The sequence below is a fragment of the Chiloscyllium plagiosum genome, unplaced genomic scaffold (genome assembly GCF_037043375.1).
Source record: "Chiloscyllium plagiosum isolate Xiang-an unplaced genomic scaffold, Cpla_swu_hap1 HiC_scaffold_3, whole genome shotgun sequence".
NCBI lineage: Eukaryota > Metazoa > Chordata > Chondrichthyes > Orectolobiformes > Hemiscylliidae > Chiloscyllium > Chiloscyllium plagiosum.
This window is the reverse complement of record NW_028270141.1, coordinates 103,630,907-103,657,478: the sequence shown is the minus strand read 5'-3', so window position 1 is coordinate 103,657,478 and position 26,572 is coordinate 103,630,907. Positions and strand designations below refer to the sequence as shown.

General features: G+C 40.0%; 1 protein-coding gene across 28 annotated transcripts in view; it reads right to left on the bottom strand.

The window, feature by feature from the left end:
• eya4 (EYA transcriptional coactivator and phosphatase 4) overlaps positions 1–26,572 on the bottom strand; it is a 680,435-nt gene that overhangs the window by 32,183 nt on the left and 621,680 nt on the right. For all 28 annotated transcript variants that reach the window (XM_043686452.2, XM_043686590.2, XM_043686599.2 and 25 more), the window contains 3 exons: positions 3,520–3,578; positions 3,274–3,434; positions 757–871 (listed from right to left, as the gene is read on the bottom strand). In XM_043686452.2, coding sequence (XP_043542387.1) covers positions 757–871; positions 3,274–3,434; positions 3,520–3,578 — 335 coding nt within the window. The remainder of the gene's footprint in view (positions 1–756; positions 872–3,273; positions 3,435–3,519; positions 3,579–26,572) is intronic.

Below are 26,572 nucleotides of genomic sequence, written 5' to 3'. Positions count from 1 at the left end.
GGGAATTTTTAAAATTAAAATCATAAAATATTAAATATATGTATATATAAATATAAAATAAAGTAAAAATAAAAAAAAAGTTAAAAATATATAAATTATGTTTTTATATTAAACCTACTTTTAAATTTATATTCATTAATGGGAATGACAGCATCACTGGCTAGGCCAGCATTTATTGCCCATCCCTAATGGCCAGAGGGCAGTTAAGAGTTAACCACATTGCTGTGGGTCTGGAGTCAAATGTAGACTAGGTAAGGATGGCAGATTCCTGGACATGAGTGAACCAGGTGGGTTTTCCCAACAATTGACAATGGCTTCATGATCATCACTCGACTCTTAATTCCGGATTTTTAATTGAATTTAAATTCCACCATCTGCCATTGGTGGAATTGGAACCCAAGACCCCAGAACATGACCTGGGTCTCTGGACTAACAGTCTAACAATAATAACACTAGTACATTGCTTCTCTCATTAGTCTCCCTCTTGATCTTCATCCAGGCAATTAATGACCTCAATGCAATTCACACGTAATTTATTGGAACATGTTGAAAATGTGAGAATGCTGTTACTCATTTTCTTGGGTAAAACGATGATTGACAGTGTAAATCATTATTTTGCCCTGAACACGAAGCAATGATGTGACTGTGTTCTTGAAGCTTCAGGAATGAGTGACAGTTACACTTTAATAAACCTTTGTGTCAGATTGTCCTGATTTAAACAGTATTGCTGATGAGTTATTAAACAGTAAATCTTACCTGGAGCTGATGATTGACAATGACTTAAGTGCATTTGACAGCCACGAGTCTGTCAGAGCCTCAACCTCAGCCCTTAACTGAAGCCAAGCATCTCTTTTTGCTGGACCAAGAAGCCCTAAAATAAAATGCAAGAAAATACACTTAGAAATAGAGTGAGATCTCTTCTAGAAGGAAAAGTCGAGGACAGCAGAAAGTTTGATCTGGGTGTATTTGGGTGACAGATGTCACAGGCTAGTTACAGACAGTATATGTGAGAATTACACAAGACAGATAAAGTTAAAAATCACACAACACTCATGTTATAGTCCAACAGGTTTAATTGGAAGCACACTAGCTTTCGGAGCGACGCTCCTTAATCAGGTGATAGTGGAGGGCTCGATCGTAACACAGAATTTATAGCAAAAATTTACAGTGTGATGTAACTGAAATTACATCACACTGTAAATTTTTGCTATAAATTCTGTGTTACGATCGAGCCTTCCACTATCACCTGATGAAGGAGTGTCGCTCCGAAAGCTAGTGTGCTTCCAATTAAACCTGTTGGACTATAACCTGGTGTTGTGTGATTTTTAACTTTGTACACCCTAGTCCAACACCGGCATCTTCAAATCATGACAACACAGATAAGTGTGGGACATCTCAACAGCAGAGACATAGGGGCAGTTACAAGCCACGGCATATTTGTTTAATACTCTGAGAGTCTTTATTTTCCAGGTCAGCACCAGCAATGAGATCTAGGAGAACATATGTGAAAATCATCCACATGGTAACAATGATTTTCTCTCCTTTCATTTTCTAATGAACTTGGAAGCTTGATACCTGGGTTAATTTGACCAGTTTAAGGGACCTAAAGTTCAGCTAAAACTTTTTTAGAATACTCTATTCTATAATGTAGTAGAAATTTAAAGTCATTTTTCAAAAACAATGATCATTTTCTGCTTTTGTTTATAATTCCGATGAGTTACTGATGCTACATTGTGTGAATGGTGAATGATCACATTAAGAGGGTGATAATATAATTGGGGGTATTGGGGTAGAGTTAGCTCACCTCTGTAAAATCTCTGCCTCAAGCCAACTATACCTTTGGAACATTCAATTCCTCAAATGTCCATAACAATTGTGGAGTATGCCAGAAACCTGGATAAATATTTTGTGCAGTTGGTTCCATATTTGATGTGAATTATATCATAGCAATGCAGTGCAGCATGAATGGTGAAAATGATATGAAAGGGGAGCATTTGTTGCTTTTATTGTTTCCCCTTGTCATCGTTAGCACCAAAATACCCTTCCCCTCTCTTTCAGTGGAAAAGAATCCAAAATGTAGAATCTGCAACTCCCAACCTGAATGAGTGATATTCCTGCCATACAAGGAAATGATTTAAGTGGAGTACAAAAGTGTCCTCATTATCCCCTCTCCCAACACAAGTCCTACAACTTGCTTCAACTCTTTTTAGGACGAGTGCTGTGTAAGTAAGTGAAGAACTGAAAATAAAGTTGCCTATAGTTTGAGCCATGTAGCAAGAGGCTGTGCTCGTCATTCACCAATCACAGGAACAGGAGTAACCCATTCAGCCCTGCCATTTAATATAATCATGGCTGATTGAATATTTCAACGATTTTTTATCCCCTCCATCCCTTAACCCTGTATGTTATTGGTAATCAGGAATATTTTAATCGCTGTATTAAACATACTCAAAAACTGAGCTTCCACAGCCCTCGGTGGTAGAAAATTCCAAATGTTCACAACCCTCTGAATATAACACATTCTCCTCATCTCAGATGCAATGGCATTCCCCTTATTTTTAAATTATGGCACCAGTTTGACACTTTTCAACCATGGACACATCTTATTTGTATCTACTCTGCCTATCTCTTTCAGTATTTTGTAAGTCATTATTATTATTATTATCATCAATCTATTGTTAATTTAGAAAAATGAACAATGCTGCTTTCAACTATTTAACGTAGCTTATTTGTGGTCAAATGTTCATCAGTGCAAGACTTATTCATCTCAAATCACATGATTGAAAGGGAAGATGAACCATTATGCTAAAAGAGCTGGCTACCTTTTAAAATGCTTTGCCCCATCAGCTTCAACAAAGTGTCCTTACGGTTTCAGCTACTTTTTAACACTATAACTCTTTGCTGAACTTTGTCTCTAATTTTGACAAATCCCATAAATTATCCCTATTCCTTTAAATTTCACTTAGATAGACAAACGTTCTTCCTGCAGTTTGTTCTAAACAGAAAGATCTTCATTAACAGAGCATAGATTTGAATTTTGCATAGGTTTGTTAGCCAGTGTGCTAAGTATAGTGGAATTTTGACTGTAGAATGTTTTGAGTGACAAGGGTTTGGGACAGGTTGACAAGTTGGCCACGAGTGAGAGTTTCCTTTTAATGGCACCAAACTGGATGAGTGAATGATGTTCATTCAGAAAGTAGCAGATCATTCAATTGCTGTTCAAGGAGCCGTGAGCAACCCATAATTGATCATAGAAAAGAAAATCTGACTCACCTCCTATATTGTTTTTGTAGGTGTTATATAATTCTTTTACACGCCTATAACGGAAGGCTAGTTTTCTCATCCAATCAACACCTCCCCGCACACCAGTTGCTAAGCAGAGGTTTGCGCTGGTGGCAGCTGCGTGAAAACCATCTGTTGCAAAGCTGTAGGTACTGCAAATAGAGCAACCAACATATGTTTATCATTTTAACATCCTTTCTCTTGCCTTATTAATTTGTTGTAGGACAAAATTGTTACCTTAAATCCTGTCCATTGTCATCAGAGGAGACATCATCTATATGTACTTGATCACATTCCTGTTAAAAGATAATGAAATTACCAAAATGCAAAATGACTTCTCCATTATTGAAAAATTAAATTACAATTTTAAGTGCAGTTAATGTTGAGTAAATCTTAATCTCTTTGTTTTCAAAGAGACTGTGGAACAGTCATTTGTGTAAAATGCTTGATCAAGAATGATTAAATGATGAACTTTTGTAATGTGATATATTTAGTAAATACAAGTAAGATGTTCCTCACTCTCCATGGGAATAGTATCAGCTGATTCAAGGGAGGCGAATGTTGTTACTCTGTTCAAGAAAGTGAATGGGGAAATCCCTGGGAATTACAGACCAGTCAGTCTTACGTCTGTGGTAAGCAAGGTATTGGAAAAAATGCTGAGAGATAGGATTTATGACTATATAGAAAAACATTGTTTGATTAAAGACCAGAGTCGAGAGTGTGGTGCTAGAAAGACACAGTAGGTCAGGCAGCATCTGAGAAGCAGGAGAATTGACATTTCAGGCGTAAGCCCTTCATCAAGAATGAGGCATGGGAGTAGGTGGAGGGGAGTTGAAGTGTTCCCCTCCCACTCTGCCAGGGACATGAAAGTGCTGGGCCTCTTCCATTGCCAAACCCTTACCACCCAGCGCCTACAGGAAGAATGCCTCATCTTCCATCTGCAACCAGATGGGATTAATGTGGATTTCACCAGTTTCCTCACTTCCCCTCCCCCCACCTTATCCCAGTCCCAAGCCTCCAACTTGGCACCGCCCTCTTGACCTGTCCATCATCTTTCCCAGCTATCCGCTCCACCCTCCTCCCATCACCTTCTCCCCCACATTCATCTACCTATCGCATTCCCAGCTACCTTGCCCCCAACCCCACCCCCACTCCCAGTTATCGCTCAGCCCGAAATGTCGATTCTCCTGCTCCTCAGATGCTGCCAGACCTGCTGTGTTTTTCCAGCACCACACTCTCAACTTTGATTAAAGAGGGTCAGCATGGCTTTGTGAGGGGGAGCCTTATTGAGGATGTGACAAGACAAGTTGATGAAGGTCAAGCAGTGGATGTTGTGTACATGGATTTCAGTAAGGCATTTGATAAGGTTCCCCATGGTAGGCTCATTTAGAAAATTGGGAGGTTTGGGATACAGGGAAATTTGGCTGTCTGGATACAGATTTGGATAGCCAAAAGAAGACAGGGAGTGATAGTAGATGGAAAGCCTGGAGGTTGGTGATCAGTGCTATACTGCAGGGATCTATTCTTGGGCCTCTGCTCTTGTAGTTTATATAAGTGACCTGGATGAAGAAGTGAAAGGGTGGATTAGTAAATTTGCCGATGACACAAAGGTTGGCGGTATTGTAAACAGTGTTAAGGGCTGTTGCAGGCTACAACATGACAGTGACAGGATGCAGAGCTTGGCTGAGGAGTGGCAGATGGGGTTCAACCTGGATAAATGTGAAGAGATTCATTTTGGAAGGTCGAATTTGAATGCTGAATACAGGGTTAAAGACAGGATTCGTGACAGTGTGGAGGAACAGCGGCATCTTGGGGATCATGTACATAGATCCCTCAAAGTTGCCACCCAAGTTGATAGGGTTGTTAAGAAGGCATACGGTGTTTTGGCTTTCATTAACAGAGGGATTGAGTTTCAGAGTCGCAAGGTTTTGCTGCAGCTCTATAAAACCCTGGTTAGACCACATTTGAAATATTGTGTCCAGCTCTAGTCACCTCATTACAGGAAGGATGCTTTAGGGAGGGAGCAGAGGAGATTTACCAGGACGTTGCCTGCGTTGGAGGGCTTGCCTTATGAAGAGAGTTTGAGTGAGCTCAGGCTTTTCACACTGGAGAGAAGAAGGAAGAGAGGTGACTTGATAGAGGCATACAAGGTAATGAGAGGCATAGATACAGTAGATAGTCAGAGACTTTTCCCCAGGGTAGAAATGGCTGTCACGAGGGTTCATAATTTTAAGGAGATTGGAGGAAGGTTTAGGGGAGATGTCAGAATTCAGTTCTTTACACAAAGTGTAAAGTGGTGAGTGCGTGGAATGCACTGCCAGTGGTGGTCGTAGAGTCAGAGACATTAGGGACATTTAAGCGACTGTTGGACAAGCACATGGATGGCAGTAAATTGAGGGGCATGTAGGTTAGGTCCATCTTGGATTAAGATAAATGATTTGCATAACATCGTGGGCCAAAGGGCCTGTATTGTGCTGTACTGTTCCATGTTCTATGTTCTGAATTCATGAGTGCTGCTTGCAGTAAAGGTATCACACAAACATTGTGCTGCGTGCCCATTTAAATGATTGTACTATGCAGCCGGTGCTAAACTGCCATTCAGTGGTTGTCTGTAAGAGCAGGAAGTGCAAACTATGAGAGGTAAAGCAAGCTTGCGCTATTCAAACCCAGCGCACAGCTCTTAAAGGGGAGGTGCATTAGGCTGGCCAGGTGCTCTGTGCTCCTCAAAGAGTGATTTTGACATGGCACACACAACAATTAAAGCCAAGAATGTCTATCAATTACAATTATATTCAACATTTGCAATCTCACTTCAACCACTTAGCACTGCTGCAAGTCTCATACTAACATCTCACAGCTCGTACATGCTGTCATTTATTCAAATATGACAGCCACATCACCTGAATATATTAAAATACTTAAGACCCTAATGCACAACTTGGTGGCACATAGCTGGAGGCAGGAACATTCATTTGGTTGGGTACAGTTCTTCGACCAAACTTATACATTGATGGAAGCAGCAGTGGTGTTATCATTGGAGTGGCTACTTCTGAGCTCATTGCAGTTGATGGCTCCCTTGTACATAAATCCCTTTTCAAATTCTACCTCCTCCACCACATTCCCACCTCAGACCCTCCTCCGATCGTCAAGTTGCAAATGTTGTAGGCAAGCACCTCTTCCTTCCTCCTTATCCCTCATCACAAGTCCTCCCTTGTGACAGTCTCCTTCTCGATATCCAAAAACTGCCACCCAGCCGGGAATATCAAGAGGAGGAAGACAGTGGTAAAGCAGGCACTTACGCGTTTAAAGCCACCAACTCAGATATTGACCTTTTTTGTGCACTTTGGAGGATAGCTAGAATTGGTATATGGTCAACTCTAGGGTTTGATGGCTACTGATCAGGGTAGCTAATTCACTGGAAAGCAAGATTGTTTATGAATCCTGCTGCAGATATTTGCTTGATCATGCAAGGATAACCAGAATGGCTGTGCTTTCATTAAATCAACACTGCAGACTGACTGATGGCACAATACATCTACTCTAAATATTTCTGGTGGGTGCTCCCATGTGTGTGCAATGACACCCTCAACGAAATGGTGTTTGTTGCTATGGAGGGAAATTTTGCAGTCAATGATATCTAAAGTTAAAGTTTTAAAGAAAGATGAAACAAAAATAAGTATAAAAATGCTGAATTTATAATTGCACAATGATAGTTACTGACTAATCAAACTTGCTTTGCTTTCATTGTTGAATCTGGTGTTGAAATTGCTCTAGCAGTTCAGTAAGCTTATTTCCTTAATGATAATTTAGTTTCAATGATCTCTATTGTTGATAATAGATAAAATACTGGTTAATTAAAGTGATTCATTTGTCAATTTCCCCATTTCAAATGAGAGCAAATATGACTAAGAAATTCAAAATTGTTAAATGAAGCAATATTTGTTAGGACATTTGGATTTTCATTGTTTGTGTCATGTAGCAATATTCAAATCAGTAGGTGGCAGCATTGACTCACTTATCACAATCACCAGTTGCTTCACATTCATTTTTAAGCATATGGTCAAAATGAAATTATAATTATTTAATTCCCAACTTTACTAAAAAACAATTTTATAATGTACTTGATGTGTGTGGTACTACACTTGTTTAAAATTTTCATTAAAGCAGTTGATAGCATAGTTAATTGCACAACATGCAGTCAGAACAGAATTGCTAAGAACTATATTGTACTCTCCAATGCTCTGAAAACATGGATTCTAGCTCATTGGCTGAATCTGACAGAAGCAACATCCAGTCTACTTTAATCAGCCTGCATTCACATAACCTTCTATAATGCAGTGAAATGTCTCAAAATATCTTGAATTTCTTTTTGTACAGCTTACAATTGATTCCTTTTCTTTGCCCTCCATGTTTAAAAAAAAAAAGAAAATGTAAACTACCTGCATTACTTTATACAACGGGAGATGATTTATGTGGTCATGTGGATGTAATAGTCATCCTGCCAGGTCAAGATGAATTTTCATTGTTCATTTGCATTGCTGTTGTTATTTAATGGGATCTTATATACTGGAGTACCATGAATAACCCCTTGAGAGGGAGGGCAAAGAAACTAAAAATATTAATGATGGTGGATAGTTATGAGAAGCTTGCAAAAGTTGAGTGCTAACATCACCGCCATGACTAATAAAACAGCATTGGTTTGGAACAGTGTACGGCTGTTCTCCAACAAAAAGGTCCATCAACAAATCATTTTAATTTCTCAATCAAACTAAACGCCTGCTGCTGTGTGACTTCAAACCTTAAGAGCTGTATATCTTTCATATGGACCTAATAATTTACTGCATATGAAAATGACCTCAGCACAGCTGAATCAATGAATGTTCTCCACATATAAATGAGTAGAGATTAGAGTAACATTCCTGTATCGAGTAGCCAAATATGATGAGGTTAAGCAAATATAGTCCTCAGTGTCAAATAACTGAATATATAAGATATATGAATAATGACTTATTTAATTTTTTTGTTCAAAATTATAGTCAATGAAGAAATCATTAAAAACACATGAAGGAGAAAGGGTAAACTGTTCCAAATGCTGAACCCCATAAGCAAAATTAACGTAAATCATGTGAGCAAATGTCACTAATGTGACACAACAAAAGTAATGTTTCATTGTAACACTCAACAATACTGCTAACGTTATTTCCAGCTCCCTCATTAACACAGAAACCACATAAAACCTGACTATTGACGCTTTTTGTATCTTTCCCAACTGAAAATTTTATGGTGCAGGGATCTACTGTATTAAGTTGGAACACCATATAACACATGTGTAAGAGTTGACAGAGGGGGAGGAATAGATTGATGGAGAGAGTTGGATTTCAGGTCAGGTTGGGTATACAGAGACCCTGCTAATCCTGAGTTGAGGGAATTCTGTAAGTGCATCATGGTAGCTCTTAGAAACAGCCTACAAGTCATATTGTTTTTGTAAGAGACTATTTCAATAAAAGTGGAGTACAGCTTCATTTGGTAATTTGTAATAACAGTGACCATTTAACAATATCATAATTTGTTTCACTGTCTGGACTTTGGGAGTATGCACCACCGGAGATTTCTTTAACACAGTCAAGGTCTGTGAGGAAGCCAAAAGTCTGTGCCTAAAGCAGGCTGGGCAGGGCTTCCAACTGAAGCAGCCTTCAATTAAAAGACCAACAATGTAGGTCAAACCAGAACCTACAGAAACCTAAAACAACCAGAGGTTACTGTCAGTATCTTAACAGCAATGAAAGACAAACGGTTATGTTAATCGAACATTAAAAAAAAGAAAGAATACCTTGTTATGAAATACAAAACCGAATTTGAAAAAAAAATTCCAAACTGTCACACCTTCCTTTTCTACTGGAAAATATGTGACACAGATATGAAAATGGAAACATTGACTATTTCCACACTTCCAATGCCCCATATAGGCACATGTCAGGGAATCAATGGTACAATGTTCCTGCTCTAACTCTAGTGTACATTTAAAAAAAAAATGCAGAGGACATGTGTAGGTTCATGGATTGGATAAAGAAATTGGTACATATAATGCATTTTGAGAAAAGGAAACAAACAATGGCAGCTGATACCCATGGAACAGTCGAACAGAACGTGGTGGAACACTGGATTGGATATGGTGGAACTAAGAGAATCACGAGTGTTAAATTTCTGTGAGATTTCTTTCTGTTGCATCAATAGAAGAGCCAAGCATTGGGGAGTGTAAATAACATGATGGCTTTAAGTGGCTCTTCCACTGAAATGAGAGCAGATGAGTGGGAGATTCCCATGGAAATTCAAACATCAGGGTACAAATATACAAACAAATATAGAAATAATGGAGGCACTCAGCAAGGTCTGGCAACATCTGCAAAGTGAGAAACAGAGTCTTCAGTCACGTCAACTGGACTGGAAACATTAACACAGTTTCTCTCTCTACAGATGCTGCCAGACCTGTGGAGTTTCTCCAGCTTTCTTTCTGTTTGTTTCAGACTTCCAGAATGCACAATATTTCGCTTTTATACAAACATACAAATTCTTGGGATTTGATGAAGCCATGGAAATATCTGGGCGCAAATTACAAGATCACAATAGGGGATGACAAACTTATATTAAGCAATTGTGAGATCTTAGTTTGATTAAATGCAAGTTTGATGCTTGACTATAGAAATTGTATGGAAGCCACAGGCAGCATCTACAGACTAGATCTGTCAAGTTACGAGAAGAGGCTTGACATTTTATGAGGATTTCCACTGGAGCAAAGGATTTGTGAAAAGGAAACCGAATAGAGGTTTTAAAAGTTATGTACAGCCTTGAAGAACAATTTCCTCTGGTCAGGAAGATGTAATAATCAATTTAAAATGACATTATGTGACTGAGGAGGGGAGGTTCGAAGATGTCTTTTACGGAGGCAATTGTCATGCATTATCTGGAATTTCCACATAGAGGTCATTAAAATAGACACCGATGTGTCATTTAAGAAAAAAAATATTTTAAGCAGAGTGAATTACAATGGTGTGGGGAGCTCTCAGAATTGTGGGATTTGTTTGACTTGGTCAAGTAAAGAGCTGGAATAGGCACAAGGGCCTTAAAAGTATGGTTGTATGCTTTTCTTTTAGTGCACTCTCTGGTGGATGACAGTACTGGTGCTTTTATTATTATTGCATCAGACTTTTACTCTGCCTGATAAATCACTTTCAGTACAGCATCTAAACTTTTATCAATTTTTACGTTAGAAAGAATTTTAATAGGAAGTTCACATTAATTTCATTTGAAGATCAATCTGCTGGTTAGATAACTTTTTTTGCCAAATCATGAATAAAGGCACGTGTCAACTCACCACAAAATACTGAGGTTGCATTATAATTCTCATTACTTTTGTTAAGACATTGAACATAACTACAAACTCATAAGTAACAACCCCGATATTTAACCCTAACTGTAATTTGATAACTAAAGACACAATAAAATCTGTACCTCTATTCTGTTCTTGAATAAACCTTTTGTATCAAAATCTGCAACACTTGTTCTGAACAAAACTCATGTGCACAAAGATACTTGATAACACATTATTTATAGCTATTTGATTAACGAAAAAAAAACACATAAATTAGCAGCCTCCACCCCAAAAGTGGTTTGCAAGCTTTTCAGTATCAAGGCACACTTCGCTGAGACAAACAATTTGACGACACGCCACTGTTTTCATATCACATGCATGGTATCGGAAGTCTATGCATGAGTAGCTCTGAAGACTTGTTCAATCTATAGGGGTCTCAGGCATCAGCAGATATTCCTTTCAATAATAGACACTGAGATTCTGGAAGAGAACTCTCATTTCATCTCTGAAATCAGCTTTTTTCCTCCTCTCGTCAGCTCCCTCACACCTGCCACAGATGTGGTCTTGAATGTATGTTGTTTAGGATACAGTCAGTACTGGTGCTACTGAGCTATTCTTGGTGATACATACTGAATAGTCTCACCCAGAGAACATTCTTTGCACTTAACACCCCAGTAACATGTAGGCATACTGAATCAGCAGCTGAGAGTGTCAGAGGACACGTGTGGACTGGGTGGATGGCTGTTGGTGGTAATTAGCAGGAAGTTTCCCTGCCCATGTTTGCTTAACCTGATACCATGAGAGTACAATGCTGAGTACTCCTATGATAATTCCTTCCCAACTGCATAAAACTATGCTGCCATCTCAGGTGGTTCTGTCCTGCTAGTGACAAAATTCAGTTGGAGGAATTTTCTGCTGATTAAGGACTGAACGTCAGACAAGCAATTTGAAGATTTTGCAAAAGTAACAGGCTTGGGAGAGTTGGTGAGGCAGAGCTGGGTATTGTTGGCAAACTGACTGTGTCTTTTCACATGATATTGTCAAGAGGCAGCACATAGATAAGATATATGAAGATCCATGGCTGGGTGCTTTGAGGACACCAAAAGAATTGCTGTGGAATTGGGAAAAGAAATGACGTTGTGGCTATTGTTGGGTAGATATGAATGGAAGGAGGTGAGTGGAATCTCATCCAGTTTGATAACTGTGGATGGGTATAAGACTAACTGAGTCAAAAGCTGCAAATGGATCAAAAAGGAGTGAGACCATTTACCATTGCCACAATTACATAGGATTACACCATCGGTGACTTTGTTAAGAGTCCTTTTCATCACTGTGGAAGACAGAAAGGATTCAATCCAGCAATGATGGGCACAATTTTGAAAGATGGTAACAGCATATTCAAGGACTTTCTGAAGAAGGGTGGGTTAGAGATGAAATCATTGTTTATAAGGACAAAGAAAGTAAAGTTTATTTCCATTTTTGATGAAAAGAATGATGCTGGCAAATTTGGAGGAGAAGGAACACTACCTGGGAAAAGCCGATTCACCTCATCAACTATCACGGCCATTCCATCTGGCAGGAGCCCATGGTCATTACTGAGCTGAACATAAAAATATTAACAAATTTATATCCACACGGGGAAGTGATTGGATGCATCTTGAAATGTACTGTTTCTTCTGGAAATGATTACCTTCACTCTTCTGGGCCTTTGGCATCTTCAGTGGGGCTGGAACACACAGCCACGTTTGATGGAATTCTTAAGGGTAAACTGGCAAGAACCCACAAACTCCCCTGTTCAATACACCCTGAAGAAGCACCTGCTCAGTTCCCTTCCTCCCTGGAGTGAGAGGTAGAGACCTGGCGAGTTGGAAACCTGCAGCTTAACAACAGCTCTCTCTGTGATCCTGCTGCTGGGATTTACATCAAATTTCCAGAACACATCTGTGTTTGAAATCTCATTGTTGGGAACTGTGGATAAAACCTTCTTCCATCCAAACTTTTCAGCCGGAATTCTGCATCGTCATACACCAAAGCTTAATTCTACAACATGCAATGACAAATGCAGAACAACCTACATTAAAATTGGACCTGACAGCAATTAGTTATAAGTAGTTTTTCCTTTCTCATGTTTAAGATGGATTTAAAAAGTGCTGGCATAGATTGTTGCTCAGGTTAAACTTTGTCCATCATTGGAAGTGAGGAGGAGGAGGAGGTAACCTTCTGTTGAGCAGAAAATGTTTTGCAGATTTCTCGGATTAAAAGGAGATTTGAAAATTTAGAGCTTTCTTCGCTAGAGTTGAGAATGTTAAAGATTGACCTAATGAAAGTATTTATAGCTACTGAAAGGGTATAATATTTAAAGTAGTTACAATGAATCCATAGGCTGGTGAGATGATAGGAGTAGGATTTTGAATTTGGGGTAGACAAATATAGAAAGGACTTAAAACAATTCTTTAAACAAAAAGTGGTTAGGAATATAGAAGTCTTCACCACAAACTGCTACTGAATCAAGTCCATAAATGTTAGTCAGGTAGTTGCTTGAAAAAGAATAAGCTTAAGGCAAAAAGAATTGATTAGGCCAGACCATACATGCAAAGAGAAGGAGTGGCAGAAATCTATTAATATGTATTTTGTGTTACATTTCTCTGATATGTACTACAGTGTGAACATGGTACTTTCTTGTGAAGTAAAGGATGAACTATATTTTCACCCTAACAATATCAGCATGTATGTATAGAACTATTTAACATTGATATCGGATGACATGGAAAGGGGACCAAATCTGTAGGGTCCAGAGATGTTTTTTCTTATCATCTTTTGTAGATAGTATTGTTAATAAGGGTTGATGTTCACTGATATAGATGTGAACTAACCACCATCAGGAAACCAGAACGGATCATACTACATGGTAGGAAGTGGTGGTCAGACCCACAGAACCAGCAGCAAGTGGAAATGGAGTGCCTGAAGTGCAGTAGAGTACAGCAGGTGAACGATGAGGCCAGCTCAGCCATCCAAACACAGAAGAGGAGAAAAAGTCTAAAGAGAAGCAATGGATAAAGGACATCAAGTCTAACCCAGTTACTGGAATGCAAAGAAGGAAAGCTACAAAAAAGAGGAATCCTGTGCAACAGTGTGAAAGGGTTGGAAAACAAAAAAAGGCCAGCTGCTGTGTCTCACCTAGCAGAATCATTTGACTGAAGAAAAATTCTTGCCTGTTCAAGACTCTCTGGATCATAGGTGGAGGGACCCAACCAGATCATGAAATGGATCAATTGGCAGTGACATCTGACAAGGTACTGCACTGTGTCAGGCCTTGATCAAAAGCCAGACAAAATATCAGGTCAGTGTACGGGTGATATGGGATTAGCAGCCGTATCCAGGCTATTTTCATCAGACAGGGCATACAAAAAGAAATCCACCAATATGACAATATGACTCCTATTTTAGTTTAAGGCATATCCCCAACAAGACTGAGCAAAGTATAACTGACACAATTACGAGCCAGGGAAACTACCAAGTCTGTACCTCACTGATAATTGCCATCACCGTGCAGGTTCTGATTGAAACTCTATGGTATTAATAGCCTCAAGATTACTTTACATGAGCAAAAACCATGCAGTTTGCCAGACAGGCTGAATGCCACATGCAAAATGGACTTGCTATCCATGGGGACGACTGATTGGGTAGAATTTGTTAATCAGATAGTGACTAACACGCCAGTAAGAAAACACATTCAGTGGAAAACAAGAACCATTCCTTTCACTGCTTCTTGTCTGCTTTGTGGCAGTAAAGTTCCACATCACTCCATTCTACAACTGTTCAAGAAGTAGATGATACCAAGGATCAATATTTATTCTTCTTGGGAAAATGGCAGAACCACAATTTCTGGTAAGCAGGTAACATTATTAATGGCAAGAAAACTAATCTTAATCTGGACAGCGCACAGATAATAGTCCAGTAAATTGCAAAAAGGACATTAGAAAGCTACAAAGAGACATAGATCAGTTAAGTGAGTTGTTAACAATCTGACCAATTGTGTATAATGTGAGAAAAGGTGAAATTGACAATTTTGGCAGGAAGAATAAAAATATACATAGAATTGCAAAGCTCCGAGACACAGAGGGCTCTGGGATCATGCCTGAATTGCAAGAGGTTAGTAAGCATCTACACCAAGTAATCCAAAAGGCAATAAAATGTTATCATTTATTGCAAGGGGAACAGAATATAAAAGCAAGGAGGTTATACGTCAGGCACACAGGGCATTGGTGTACTGCTCTCAACATTAAAGGTAAATGTGTTGGAATCAATTGGTGAAGAAATACAGAACTTGTACCTGGAATTGGTGGGATGTCTTATGATGAAAGTTTGGACAGGCGGGGCTTGTATGTGCTGGAGTTTAGGATAATAAGGCAAATTGATTGAAAAATAAGATCCTGAGCGGTCTTGATAGGGTAGATGTGGAAAGGTTGTTTTATCTTGTGGGAGAATCTAGAACTGGTATGATTTGGTATGCTTTCCTTTATTGGTCACAGCATTAAGTATAGTAGTTGGGAGGTCATATTGCTGCTGTACAGGACACTGGTTAGGTCACTTTTGAAATATTGTGTACAATTCTGGTCTCCCTGCTCTAGGAAGGATGTTGTGAAACTTGAAAGGTTCAGAAAAGATTTACAAGGATGTTGCTAGGATTGCAGGGTTTGGGAGAGGCTGTTTTCTCTGGAGCATTGGAGACTGAGGAATGACCTTATAGAGGTTTATAAAATCATGAGGGACATGAAAGGATTAAAAGACATGGACTTTCCCCCAGGATGGGAGAGTCCAGAACTGGAGGGCATAGGTTTAGGATGAGAGGGGCAAAATTTAAAAGAGATCTATGAGCAACTTTTTCACATAGAGGGTGGTGCGTATATGGAATGAGCTGCCAGAGGAAGTGGTGTAGGCTGGTACAATTACAATATTTAAAAGGCATCTGGATGGATACATGAATAGGAAGGGCTTAGAGGGATATGGGCCAAATGCTGGCAAATTGGACTGGATTAATTTAGGATATCTGGTCGGCATGGACGAGTTGAACCAAAGGGTTTGTTTCCGTGCAGTATAGCTCTATGACTTGTGCTCTATAACTGGGCTCACTGTTTAAAAATAAGAACTGTCCATTTAAGACAGAGATGAGGAGAATTTTTTTCTCACAAAGGGTTGTGGGTCTTTCACATGCCTCCTCAAAAGGTGGTGGAAACAGAGTCTATGAAAAGTTTTATAGCAGAGGCATTTCGCTCCTTGGTAAATAAGGGAGTTATTGGGAGAAGCACTTATGTGGAAATTTCAGCTCAACCTTGATCTTATTGAATGGCACTGCAGGCTTGAGGGGCCAAATGGGCTTTTTTTGTTCCTAATTAATGTATTCACATGTTGGACACAGGGGGGCAGGTATATCCATTCTTTCAGTTTCAATACCATGGTTAAGCCTTATTTTCTCCAACTGTCTTTCATCAAATTTTAAGGTGCAGGAGGTATCCCAAAAAGAGCATGAGGCAGATATGGGCTACCATTCATTACGCCATTCCAAATCAGCATTGTACTTTATTAAACAGAGATGCCCATGTAATTCTGAATCTTCTTTATTCATCAGCTGCATCAGAAATTGAAGTTGACTCTGGAATAACTCCACAGAAGCTGGCATCCCATCACCAAGTTAAGCTTTATTTACACAAGGAGAGTCCTTGACACTGATCCAGCTCCCTCAGAGCCAGCTCTTAGAGTGAACAGGATGGTCTGACAGTCCTGTTCTTATCTGTCAGCCAGGGGTCCCTGACTAGACCAGATTAACTGCCCCAGAGAACTCATATTCTATGAGGTCCACTTGCCGGACTTTGTTACAGTCACTACAGATTCACTCCCTGTAACCGAGTCTTCAATGTCCCGAGGATCACTGGAGGATATTTCTGCAGAAGACTACAGATATTTCAGTTCTCTTTGATGAAAGGCTAGAAGGAACAGGAATAGGATGTACCAAGGATGATGACGGTCTGCCACAGGATAATGTTCTAGATTTTAATTTGCTCTTTCAGAAATGAGTAGAAGAGAATGATATTATCAGAATGGCAGATGATCCATTGGATGAAGAGGCTCCTTGATCTTGCCATACTCTAACTATAGTGGAAAATCTCACCTACTACTTTTGAGAAGCCTCACTTTTTCGTTGATCAAAGTAAGGAAATGGTGAATTTACATACTTATTCCACTCAGCTGGGAAGACATGCAACAACCACAGCTAGCAGCCAGCAAAAAGCTATCCAGGACAAAAGGAGATCATTAATTTCAATTTGGATCAGGCCAATGATGAACATTTGGAGGTTTTAATCTGCAGAAATGTCAGCTGATGTTTGCAACTGAATGGCATTATCAAGAAGACAGGTAAAGACACGGGGTTTCTTTCAGTAATTAAGCAGAGGTTCATCCAACAGAGTTTCTAGAACTGATTAGTATCTTTGGTAAACTTAACACTGAGCAGTAAATGAAATTTGGCATATTAAAATGAGGCATGAGCGTGGAGAATCTAACTGCCTAAAGAGAATGCTAAACAGTCAACTATTTGCAATCATGCAGCACAACTGAGCCTGTCAGCAACTCTATGAAGTACATACATGAACTATTCTTCCTATCACTAATGAGATTATTGTCAAAAGCATGTCCAATGCTGAGGTTGACTATTTGAGCAAATTATCACACCACAATACTGTGCAGGGACATGCTACAGATTGTGGTCCTGAAGTTATTATGCCATTAATGATCATGTAATCCTTCTTGCTGAAGAGCTAGAAATCTTTGTTTCTGCAAACAGTTGCCACATGTTGAAGGAAGTATAGAACTGATACTACTCCTTACAGAAAGGGAGATTTCTACCATGGGATCGTAGGGAAGTTCTTATTTTTCATTTTCAGAATGCTTGTCATTCTTCTTTTCATCTCTCAGATTCATCCTTGGATGAGAATGCAATGTAGAAAGGTGCAAGAGGGTGAATATCACTTCATTGTCTCCATTTCAAGGAATTGTGATCATTTGAGTTATGAAGCATTCACTGTTGAATGAGCTTTTCCTTGATTCGTTTTCACTACTGTTACATTCAGCTCATCGCAGGTCTCACAGCCCAGGAACCTAATGTTGTGAGAAGATGTGATGCCACTCCACCAATGTGATTGCGTTCCAAGGAAATGATGAGGATCACACATATCTTGTACATTCTCCATTGGAGCCAAGAACAATGTTGTAGATTGATGGTACAGGTACAAGAGGTTATTGGGGATGGGGGGAAACTGGGGGTGAAAGGTGGATGGAACAGTACATAACTCATGAGGTTAACAATGTCTGAGAACAACAAATTTTGGAAGAAATGGAGGAAATAACATAAGAAATAGGAACAAAAATAGGCCACTCATCCCTTCATGGTTGCCCCAGTTTTCAATAAGATCTTGGCTGATCTGTCCTGGTCTCATCTCCTCTCTAATGCCAACTCATCATAGCCCTCAACCAGCATTCTCGCTGTTTCTTTTCTTCTGCACAGACCTCTGAGGACTGTGCATGCCAGCAACTTGCAGTCAATGCTGAGATTCATGTTGATACTCGGATCAACATGCATCCTGGAGCAGCCGTGTGTGTGAGCTATCACACAGCAAAGGTGCAATGCTGTCTTCAAATCTTTAATGTGGCAGAAAATCCACAATCTCTATGAATACTTTCAGTGATCTAACCTCCACAACTCTCTAGGGCAGAGAATTCCAGACATTCAATGCCCCCTGGGAGAAGAAACTCCTTTGCATTTCAGTTTCAATTGGAAGTCCATTTATTCTGTAACTGTATTCCCTAGTTTGAGTTTCTCCCACTAGTGGGAAATATTTCAACATCTACCTTGTCAAGTCCCCTTGGAATCTTGCTTGTAAAAGGTTAACGATACTTACATTCTTAATATTAGCTTGATGACATGGAATTGGGACATAATACTAGATTGTTCCAGAGATGTCCTTTCTTACCATCTTTTGTAGATAGTTATAGTTAATAAAAATTGTTGATGTTTCCTGACATGGGTGCGTATTACTAAGTAGCAACAACTCAGATCTAATCTTATGACACTATCCAGGCTCAAACCCTTGAACTCTCTCCCTAACAGCACTGTGGGTGTACCTACGCCAAGTGGATTGCAGTGGTGCATCAAGGCAGCTCATCACCAACTTCTCAAGGGCAACTAAGGAACAGCAATAAATGTTGGCCCAACTAGCAGAGCCCAGATCTCAATAATTGAATTAAAAAATGTAATTTTAAATACTGTTGGAAAATACTAGGTATAAGTAAGTAATCAGGTCTAAATTGTGAGAAAAGAAAGTCTTAGCCTACAAATAAATCCGATTGGTAAATAATTTGCCTGGCTTTGAATAGTTTATGAACATTTTGTTAAATTTAAATGTCATAACTTTTCACTGTGCATATGATTGTGTTTTGACAAATGATATTGGACATTATGAGTTAATGATTTCATCAAGTACATTTTTAAGCTGGTCTAAAATTGATATCATGGATCAGTCCCTCATGATTAAAACTGTAAAGTTCTAACTCCACTGAAGATATTTTATTTTATCTTAAAGAGTCCTTCCTTCGCAAAATATTCCTAAGAAGATTTTCCTAAACCATAAACAATTCAAAAGATTTCATAGATTGACAGAACTTACAGGCTCAATACATTCAAACCCTGTCAATATCACTATTCTGCAAGCTTTTATTTGATTATTCCCAGAAAAACTTTCCATGTTGGCTACATAATTGATCTCTGCATCACAAGAATTCTGTAATAATTTAACAGAATGTAATGTTAATTTTATTGGTCTTTAAGAATATTCAATTTATGAGGTACACTGAATAATTCACAACTGCCAAAAGTTCTCATAAACAAGGTAATCAAACTCACACTTCTTTAACAGGAAAAAGTGCATAAAGTACATTTTAGGATATAACTTCATTCATCAATAACTTCATGAAACACTAGTCTGTACGTCTGAAAATATCACTTTGCTGATAAAAGGGGCAAATTTTCATTAAGTGTCAGAAGCAAAACACTGCAGATGCCGGAATCAGAAATAAATGGCCATGACCTGAAATGTTAAGTCTTATAGATTCTGCCAGACTAGCTGAGTATTTTGTAGCATTTCCTGTTTTTATTTAATTAACTGTCAAATTAGTTCAGTAGAACCATTTTCTCCTTTTAAGTAGAAAGGTCATGGGTTCAAATTCCACTCTTGCGGTTTTTGCACAAAATTTGGGTAGATAATCATCTGCCACCATGGTGTGGGCTTTGTCTCCAGCTGGATATTTGTACCTGATGCAGTAATACTTACGTTAGCTCCTGTAATGTAACAACTAGACATGGGTAATATGGTACTGGAAGACTCAACAGACATTGGTTACAGCTCCTGATATATACATATACTAGAGTTAGAGGCATTTCAGTGTCTGAGCTAATACTAAGTTATTCAGTTACAAACAGTAGTATGCATTCCAATAGTGTGTTATGTGTCAAATGGCCCCAGCTAAGCTGAAGTTTGAGACGTTTATATCCTCAGCTCACATGCTATGATATGCTAATAACACCACGAGTCTCTTAAAGGCATTCTGCATACTAACTGTTGTGACATAACAGAGCAGATCTTTTAGTCCAGTAGTCCATGAGTAGTATATTGTCAGAGGTGCAATCTCAGTTTTAAACTGAAGTCTATGTGCCTAGATAAATAACATTCAGATATAGAAATTCTTGTGGAACTATTTCAAAAGGAGTCATAATGTCGCCTTCCAAATTTGTTCCCAACTTTTCAGAGCACTAAATCCTCCAATCAGGCTACCATCCCTGCCTTAGTCCCAAAATGGCTTTTAATGTCACAAAGGATGTACAAAGTGATTACACAGAGGTAAACATTTCCTCATTGACTCGTTTGTTACTCCTTATATGGTTGATCACACTCTCCTTGTCCAACCCCTCTCGACATCAGTCGGTTCTGATATAACGCGATAGTTCCGTTCTTGTGCGGTCTTGCATTATAAGAAAATCACACAATAAGTGCACCACTTAAACTAATGGGGCCAGAATCGTGTTATAGCCAATGCAGGTAAGGAAAGTTTGTATTCCACAAATAATAGTCTAAATACTTCAATCACGTTAAAGCCAGTTAGCGCACCAGAAACACACCTTACAGCACAACAGACTGTCCCCTGGCACTCATCTGGCTCTGTTCCTACGTATCAAGTCATAACCAATAATTGCGAAAGGTTACTTCCCTATTTCTGTTCCATTGTCTGTTAATTGTTCTGTTCCATTGGGTTGGAATATAAAAGCACTGTTGAGCTACTGAGACTTTATAAAGCTCTGGTTAGGCCCCATTTGGAGCACTGTGTCTAGTTTTGGTCCCCACACCTCAGGAAGGACATACTGGCACTGGAGCGTGTCCAGCGGAGATTCACACGGATGATCCCTGGAATGGTTGGTCTAACATATGAGGAACGGCTGAGGATCTTGGGATTATATTCATTGGAGTTTAGAAGATTAAGGGGAGATCTAATAGAAACTTACAAGATAATACATGGCTTGGAGAGGGTGGACGCTGGGAAATTGTTTCAGTTAGGCGAGGAGACTAGGACCCATGGACACAGCCTTAGAATTAGAGGGGGTAAAATTCAGAACAGAAATGCGGAGACATTTCTTCAGCCAGAGAGTGGTGGGCCTGTGGAATTCATTGCCACAGAGTGCAGTGGAGGCTGGGACGCTAAATGTCTTCAAGGCAGAAATTGATAAATTCTTGATGTCACAAGGAATTAAGGGCTACGGGGAGAATGCGGGTAAGTGGAGTTGAAATGCCCATCAGCCATGATTGAATGGCGGAGTGGACTCGATGGGCCGAATGACCTTACTTCCGCTCCTATGTCTTATGGTCTTATGATCTGAAAGGTCTATCCTTAAGCCCATTCTTGTTTGTCACCTACATGCTGCTCCTCAGCAATACCACCGGAAAACACAAGGTCAGTTTTCATGATTATGCTGACGACAGTCACCACGACCCCAAACACCATCCCTTTCAACACTTCTATTGTTTCTAAAAACTAAGGCTGTTTAATCAACATTCAGAACCCCCAGAGGTTTGCACCAATTAGATAATGTTCCCAAACAATCAATTCCATTTGTGTCCCTAGGAGCTGATTGAGACTGAACCACACTGTTCACAACCTTGTTGACATTTAGAGTTATAGAGATGTACAACATGGAAACATATCCTTCAGTCCAACTTGTCCATGCCGAACAGATATCCTAAATTAATCTAGTCCCATTTGCCAGCACTTGGCCCATATCCCTCTCAACCCTTCCTATTCATATATGCATCCAGATGCCTTTTAAATGTTTTGATTGTACCAGCCTCCACCACTTCCTCTGGCAGCTCATTTCCATATACTCACCACCCTCTGTGTGAAAAAGTTGCCCCTTAGGTCCCTTTTATACCTTTCCCCTCTCACCCTAAACCTATGCTCTCTGGTTCTGGACTCCCTCACCCCAGGAAAATACCTTGTCTATTTATCCTATCCATGCTCCTCATGATTTTATAAACCTTGATAAGGTCACCTCTCAGCTGTTAACGCTCCAGGGAAAACAGCCCCAGTCTATTCAGCCTCTCCCTATAGTTCAAATCCTCCACCCCTGGCAACATCGTTGTAAATCTTTTATGAATCCTTTCAAGCTTCACAACATCCTTTCTATAGGAGGAAGACCAGAATTGTATACAATATTCCAAAAGTGGCCTAACCAATATCCTGTACAGCAGAACCTGACCTCCCAACTCCTATACTCAATGCTCTGACCAATTAAGAAAAGCATACCAAATGCCTTCTTCATTATCCTATCTATCTGCGACTCCATTTTCAAGGAGCTATGAACCTGCACTCTCTTTGTTCAGCAACACTCCCCAGAACCTTACTATTAAGTGTATAAGTCCTGCCCTGATTTGTCTTTCCAAAATGTAGCACCTCACATTTATCTAAATTAAACTCCACCTGTCATTCCTCGGCCCATTGTCAGGACATAGCAAGACTTACTCCAAAATTACAAATAATCGAACATCTTCAATAACTCAGGGCACTTGCCACAAACTTTACTTGAGCAAAATTCAAAAGCATTTCACTTGGAAGTGGGATATCCCATCTGTAGATGACTGCACATGATTTGGAGACACCGATTACTGGACCTGTGTGCTTCAAATTAGCAGAACGTGTCAGATTAATCTGAGAGGCTATTTGATTGCCCACACTGCATGCTTGCAGTATACACATGGCACAACCTTCCTAGAGCTCTCATAAGCATAAAGCACCACAGAGTCAAAATTTGTTGTCTTTATGTCTTGGGTTATCGTGAGCAATTTGGGTGAACTGCATGAGGCGTCATGCAAAGTCTTTCTCAACAGCAACACTGTCAAGTTACCTTTTCCAACCATGTGCCAAATGTCGAGATGAGATCCTCACTGGTGAGCAGCGAGAGGTCCATTAATGGAGATTATTGCTTATTATCAACCTCACTGCTGCCTACCTTTATCTCATTAATGTGCAGGCTCCCATGTAGAAACTAGTGACCGAGAATTGATGACATGGAAGTCTGAGTGGGTACCTGGTGACCTCAACCTGCTGTTTCTCAAGTTGCTCTGGACTTTCCCTTTGATCTTTAGCACCAGCATTTCAGGGCACGGTCCACGGGCAGTGGCTGCATGTACCTTACTCCACAGACGTGGGTAAACACGCCAACTTCTCTGCATCATCATGGCCCATCTTGAATGCTTTACAGTATGTGCCTGCACTTTATAGTGCACTGTTACTTTTCATTGCGGTGCTCCTGCAAGGTCACTGTGTGCACAACCATAAGCAGCCAGCTCGCTGACTGAACCAGGCTGCATCGCATGGCTGTTCACTTGCTCTCTTAGTGCTCACTCACTTGGTATCTACTTGGATGTTCATAGCATCTCTGCCTTTCAGTGCTTTGCCTCCACAGCTGCACTTTAAAGATTGTTGAGACCTTCAGTTTTTTTAATATCATTTTTGGTTTGGAGCTGTGAACTGCGAGCTGAAAGTGAACTTTGGACCGTGAGTAGCAGTTTGTTTTAATAAAAAATAACAAACTGATATTTGTTTTTGAGGCCATGCTGGAAAGTTAATTGCAGGTTAGTTCTTGTTAAAAGTGCTCTATAGATACGTTGACTTTGGAGATGCAATATGCTCAAGTCGATATTGAACATTAACTGGGACCTCATCAGGGGAGGCCAGAGCTGGAATTGGCTTTTGAACTGTATTTGAATCAGAAGGATTTTGGCTACCATTGCTCCAGGATGGAGGTTTGATTGCTTCCTGATTATCCTCTCATTATCAACTTATTGAAAGATCAGAAAATAGAATCTCAGCTTGAAGAATTAAACGAATATCTGCATGCATTGGTGACATCAGAAATCACGCAACATACAATCGCAGAGATTACCAATCGTGGAAGTAACTTAAGCGACTTAAGCCAGTTACACCTCATTGATTTTTTTTCCCGTTTGATTTATCCCTTAATGTCTGTCCATATTTGTGACAGTCAAATTTGTGAAGGAGCTAGAATCTGGGTTAAAATCACAGACATTAATTATATTACCTTGTGATTTAACTTTGCTCTGCCAGAGCTACTCCATTATTAATAAATTGTTATTTTTTAATTTAAGCTATAAAACTGCTATCGGCTTTTTAGAAAGGCTGGTACTGGTTATTCAGAAAGTCTCAATGGGGACCACTGGAGTCAATTTCCAGGTTGTTGAGTATTTTAATTTTACACTGTAGTGAATACAGGGATAGGGAAGCTGATTTGATTTGGCTGTCTAGTCCTGTGCCATAACAACACTAACAGTAGTTCTTTCTTGCCTTACAGTTTAGTGCAAAGACCAAGCCAGGGCAGCTTGTCATGATTGTCAGCAGACATCAGTTAAGAGGGTGGATATATTATCATTCAGAACAGTGCTACATCAATCTTCACAATTGCACCATGGGTGAGCAGGGTATGTGGTCACACACTGCATTTATAAAAGTCATAAGGGGCGTGGATAGGGTAAATAGTCAATGTCTTTTCCCTGGGATGGGGGGAGTCCAGAACTAGAGGGCATAGGTTTAGGGTCAGAGGGTGAGATTTGAAAGGGACCTAAGGGGCAATATTTTCATGCATAGGGTGATGCATGCATGGAATGAGCTGCCAGTGGAAGTGGTGGAGACTGGTACAAGTACAACATTTAAAAGGCACCTGGGTATATGATTAGGAAGGGTTTAGAGGGATATGAACCATGTCCTGGCAAATGGGCCTAGATTAGGTTAGGATATCTGGTCGGCATGGATGAGTTGCACCAAAGAGTCTGTTTCTGTGCTGTATATCTCTATGACTCTGGCCTTATATGATGCAAGCAAACACCCATTTCTCAAAGTCCAAGGGGAGAAGTCCTCAGTTAGGTCAAGAGAGATAGCATTCAGTCAGTGGTGTAAGCACAGTAAATCAAAAGCACTGTCTGTTATTATGCCATGGCTGAGGCATGGTCCACTCCTTGGTGCAGTCAGGGTTAGATGCATTCCTCATCAGATGGGAGATGACTGTTGGGCATCCTACCACTCCTCTTGGTTTTTTCCTGCCTTATTATGAGCTATCTTCTCTTGTAATGAGAAACAGGTGCGGGTTGGGTGAGATGAATGTGGATAGCACATTGTTAGTGCTGTTGTAGGTTTGGGAAAGGTGGTGACTTATTCTGAATGATTAGGAGGCATACAGGTCATACAGAGTTAATAATGCAATATTGAGAATTATTTCTAATTGATTCACTGAATATGGGTGTCACTGGCTAGCCAGCATTAACTTCCCATCCCTAATTGCTCTTGAGAAGGTGGAAATGAACTGCCTTTAATGAACCATTGCAATCTATCTGGTGTAGGTTGACCTACAATACCAGAAGGGAAGAAATTCCAGGATTATGACCCAGTGACGGTGAAGGAATGGCAATATATTTCCAAGTCAGGATGGCGAATGGATTGGAGGGGAGGGAGCGGTGTTCCCATGTATCTGCTGCTCTTGGCTTTCGAGGTACAAGTGGTCAAGTAACTGGAAGGTACTGTCTAAGGAGCCTTGATGAATTTCTGCAATCATTCTGTAGATGGTGCACACTGCTGTCACTAAGCATCAATGGTGGAGCAACTACATGTTTGTTGATCTAGTGCCAATCAAGCGGGCTGCTTTGTTCTAGACAGAATGAAACATCTTGAGTATTGCTGGAGCTGCATTTATCCAAGTAAGAAGGGAGTATTCCATCATGACGGACAGGCTTTGTGGACTCTGGAGCTGGTGACATGCTGCCGGATTCCTAGATCTGTTCTTGTAGCTACAGAATTTCTATGGCTAGTCTAGTTCTGTCTTTGGTCAACGATGACCTGAGGCTATTGATAGTGAGGCAATCAGTGATGGTAACATCAATGGGCAATGATTCAATTCTCTCTCTTGTTAGAAATGGCCATCGCCTGGCTCTTGTGCGGTGCAAATGTTACTTGACATTTGTCAGTCCAAGTCCTGATATTGTTCAGGCCTTGCCGTATTAGGAAAAGGATTGCTTCAGTTGCAGAGGAGCTGTAAATTGTTCTGAGTGTGGTGCAATCACCAGAAGATGGTTGTGCCTGGGACATTACCCTGAGGAACCCCTGTAAGGCTGTCCTGGAGCTGAGATGACTGACCTCCAACAAGCACAACCATCTTTGTGTCAGATATGAATCCAATCAGCATGTAGTTTCCCAATTCCCACTGATTCCTGTTCTACTAGGGTTCCCTGATGCCACATGCCATCAAAAATGGCC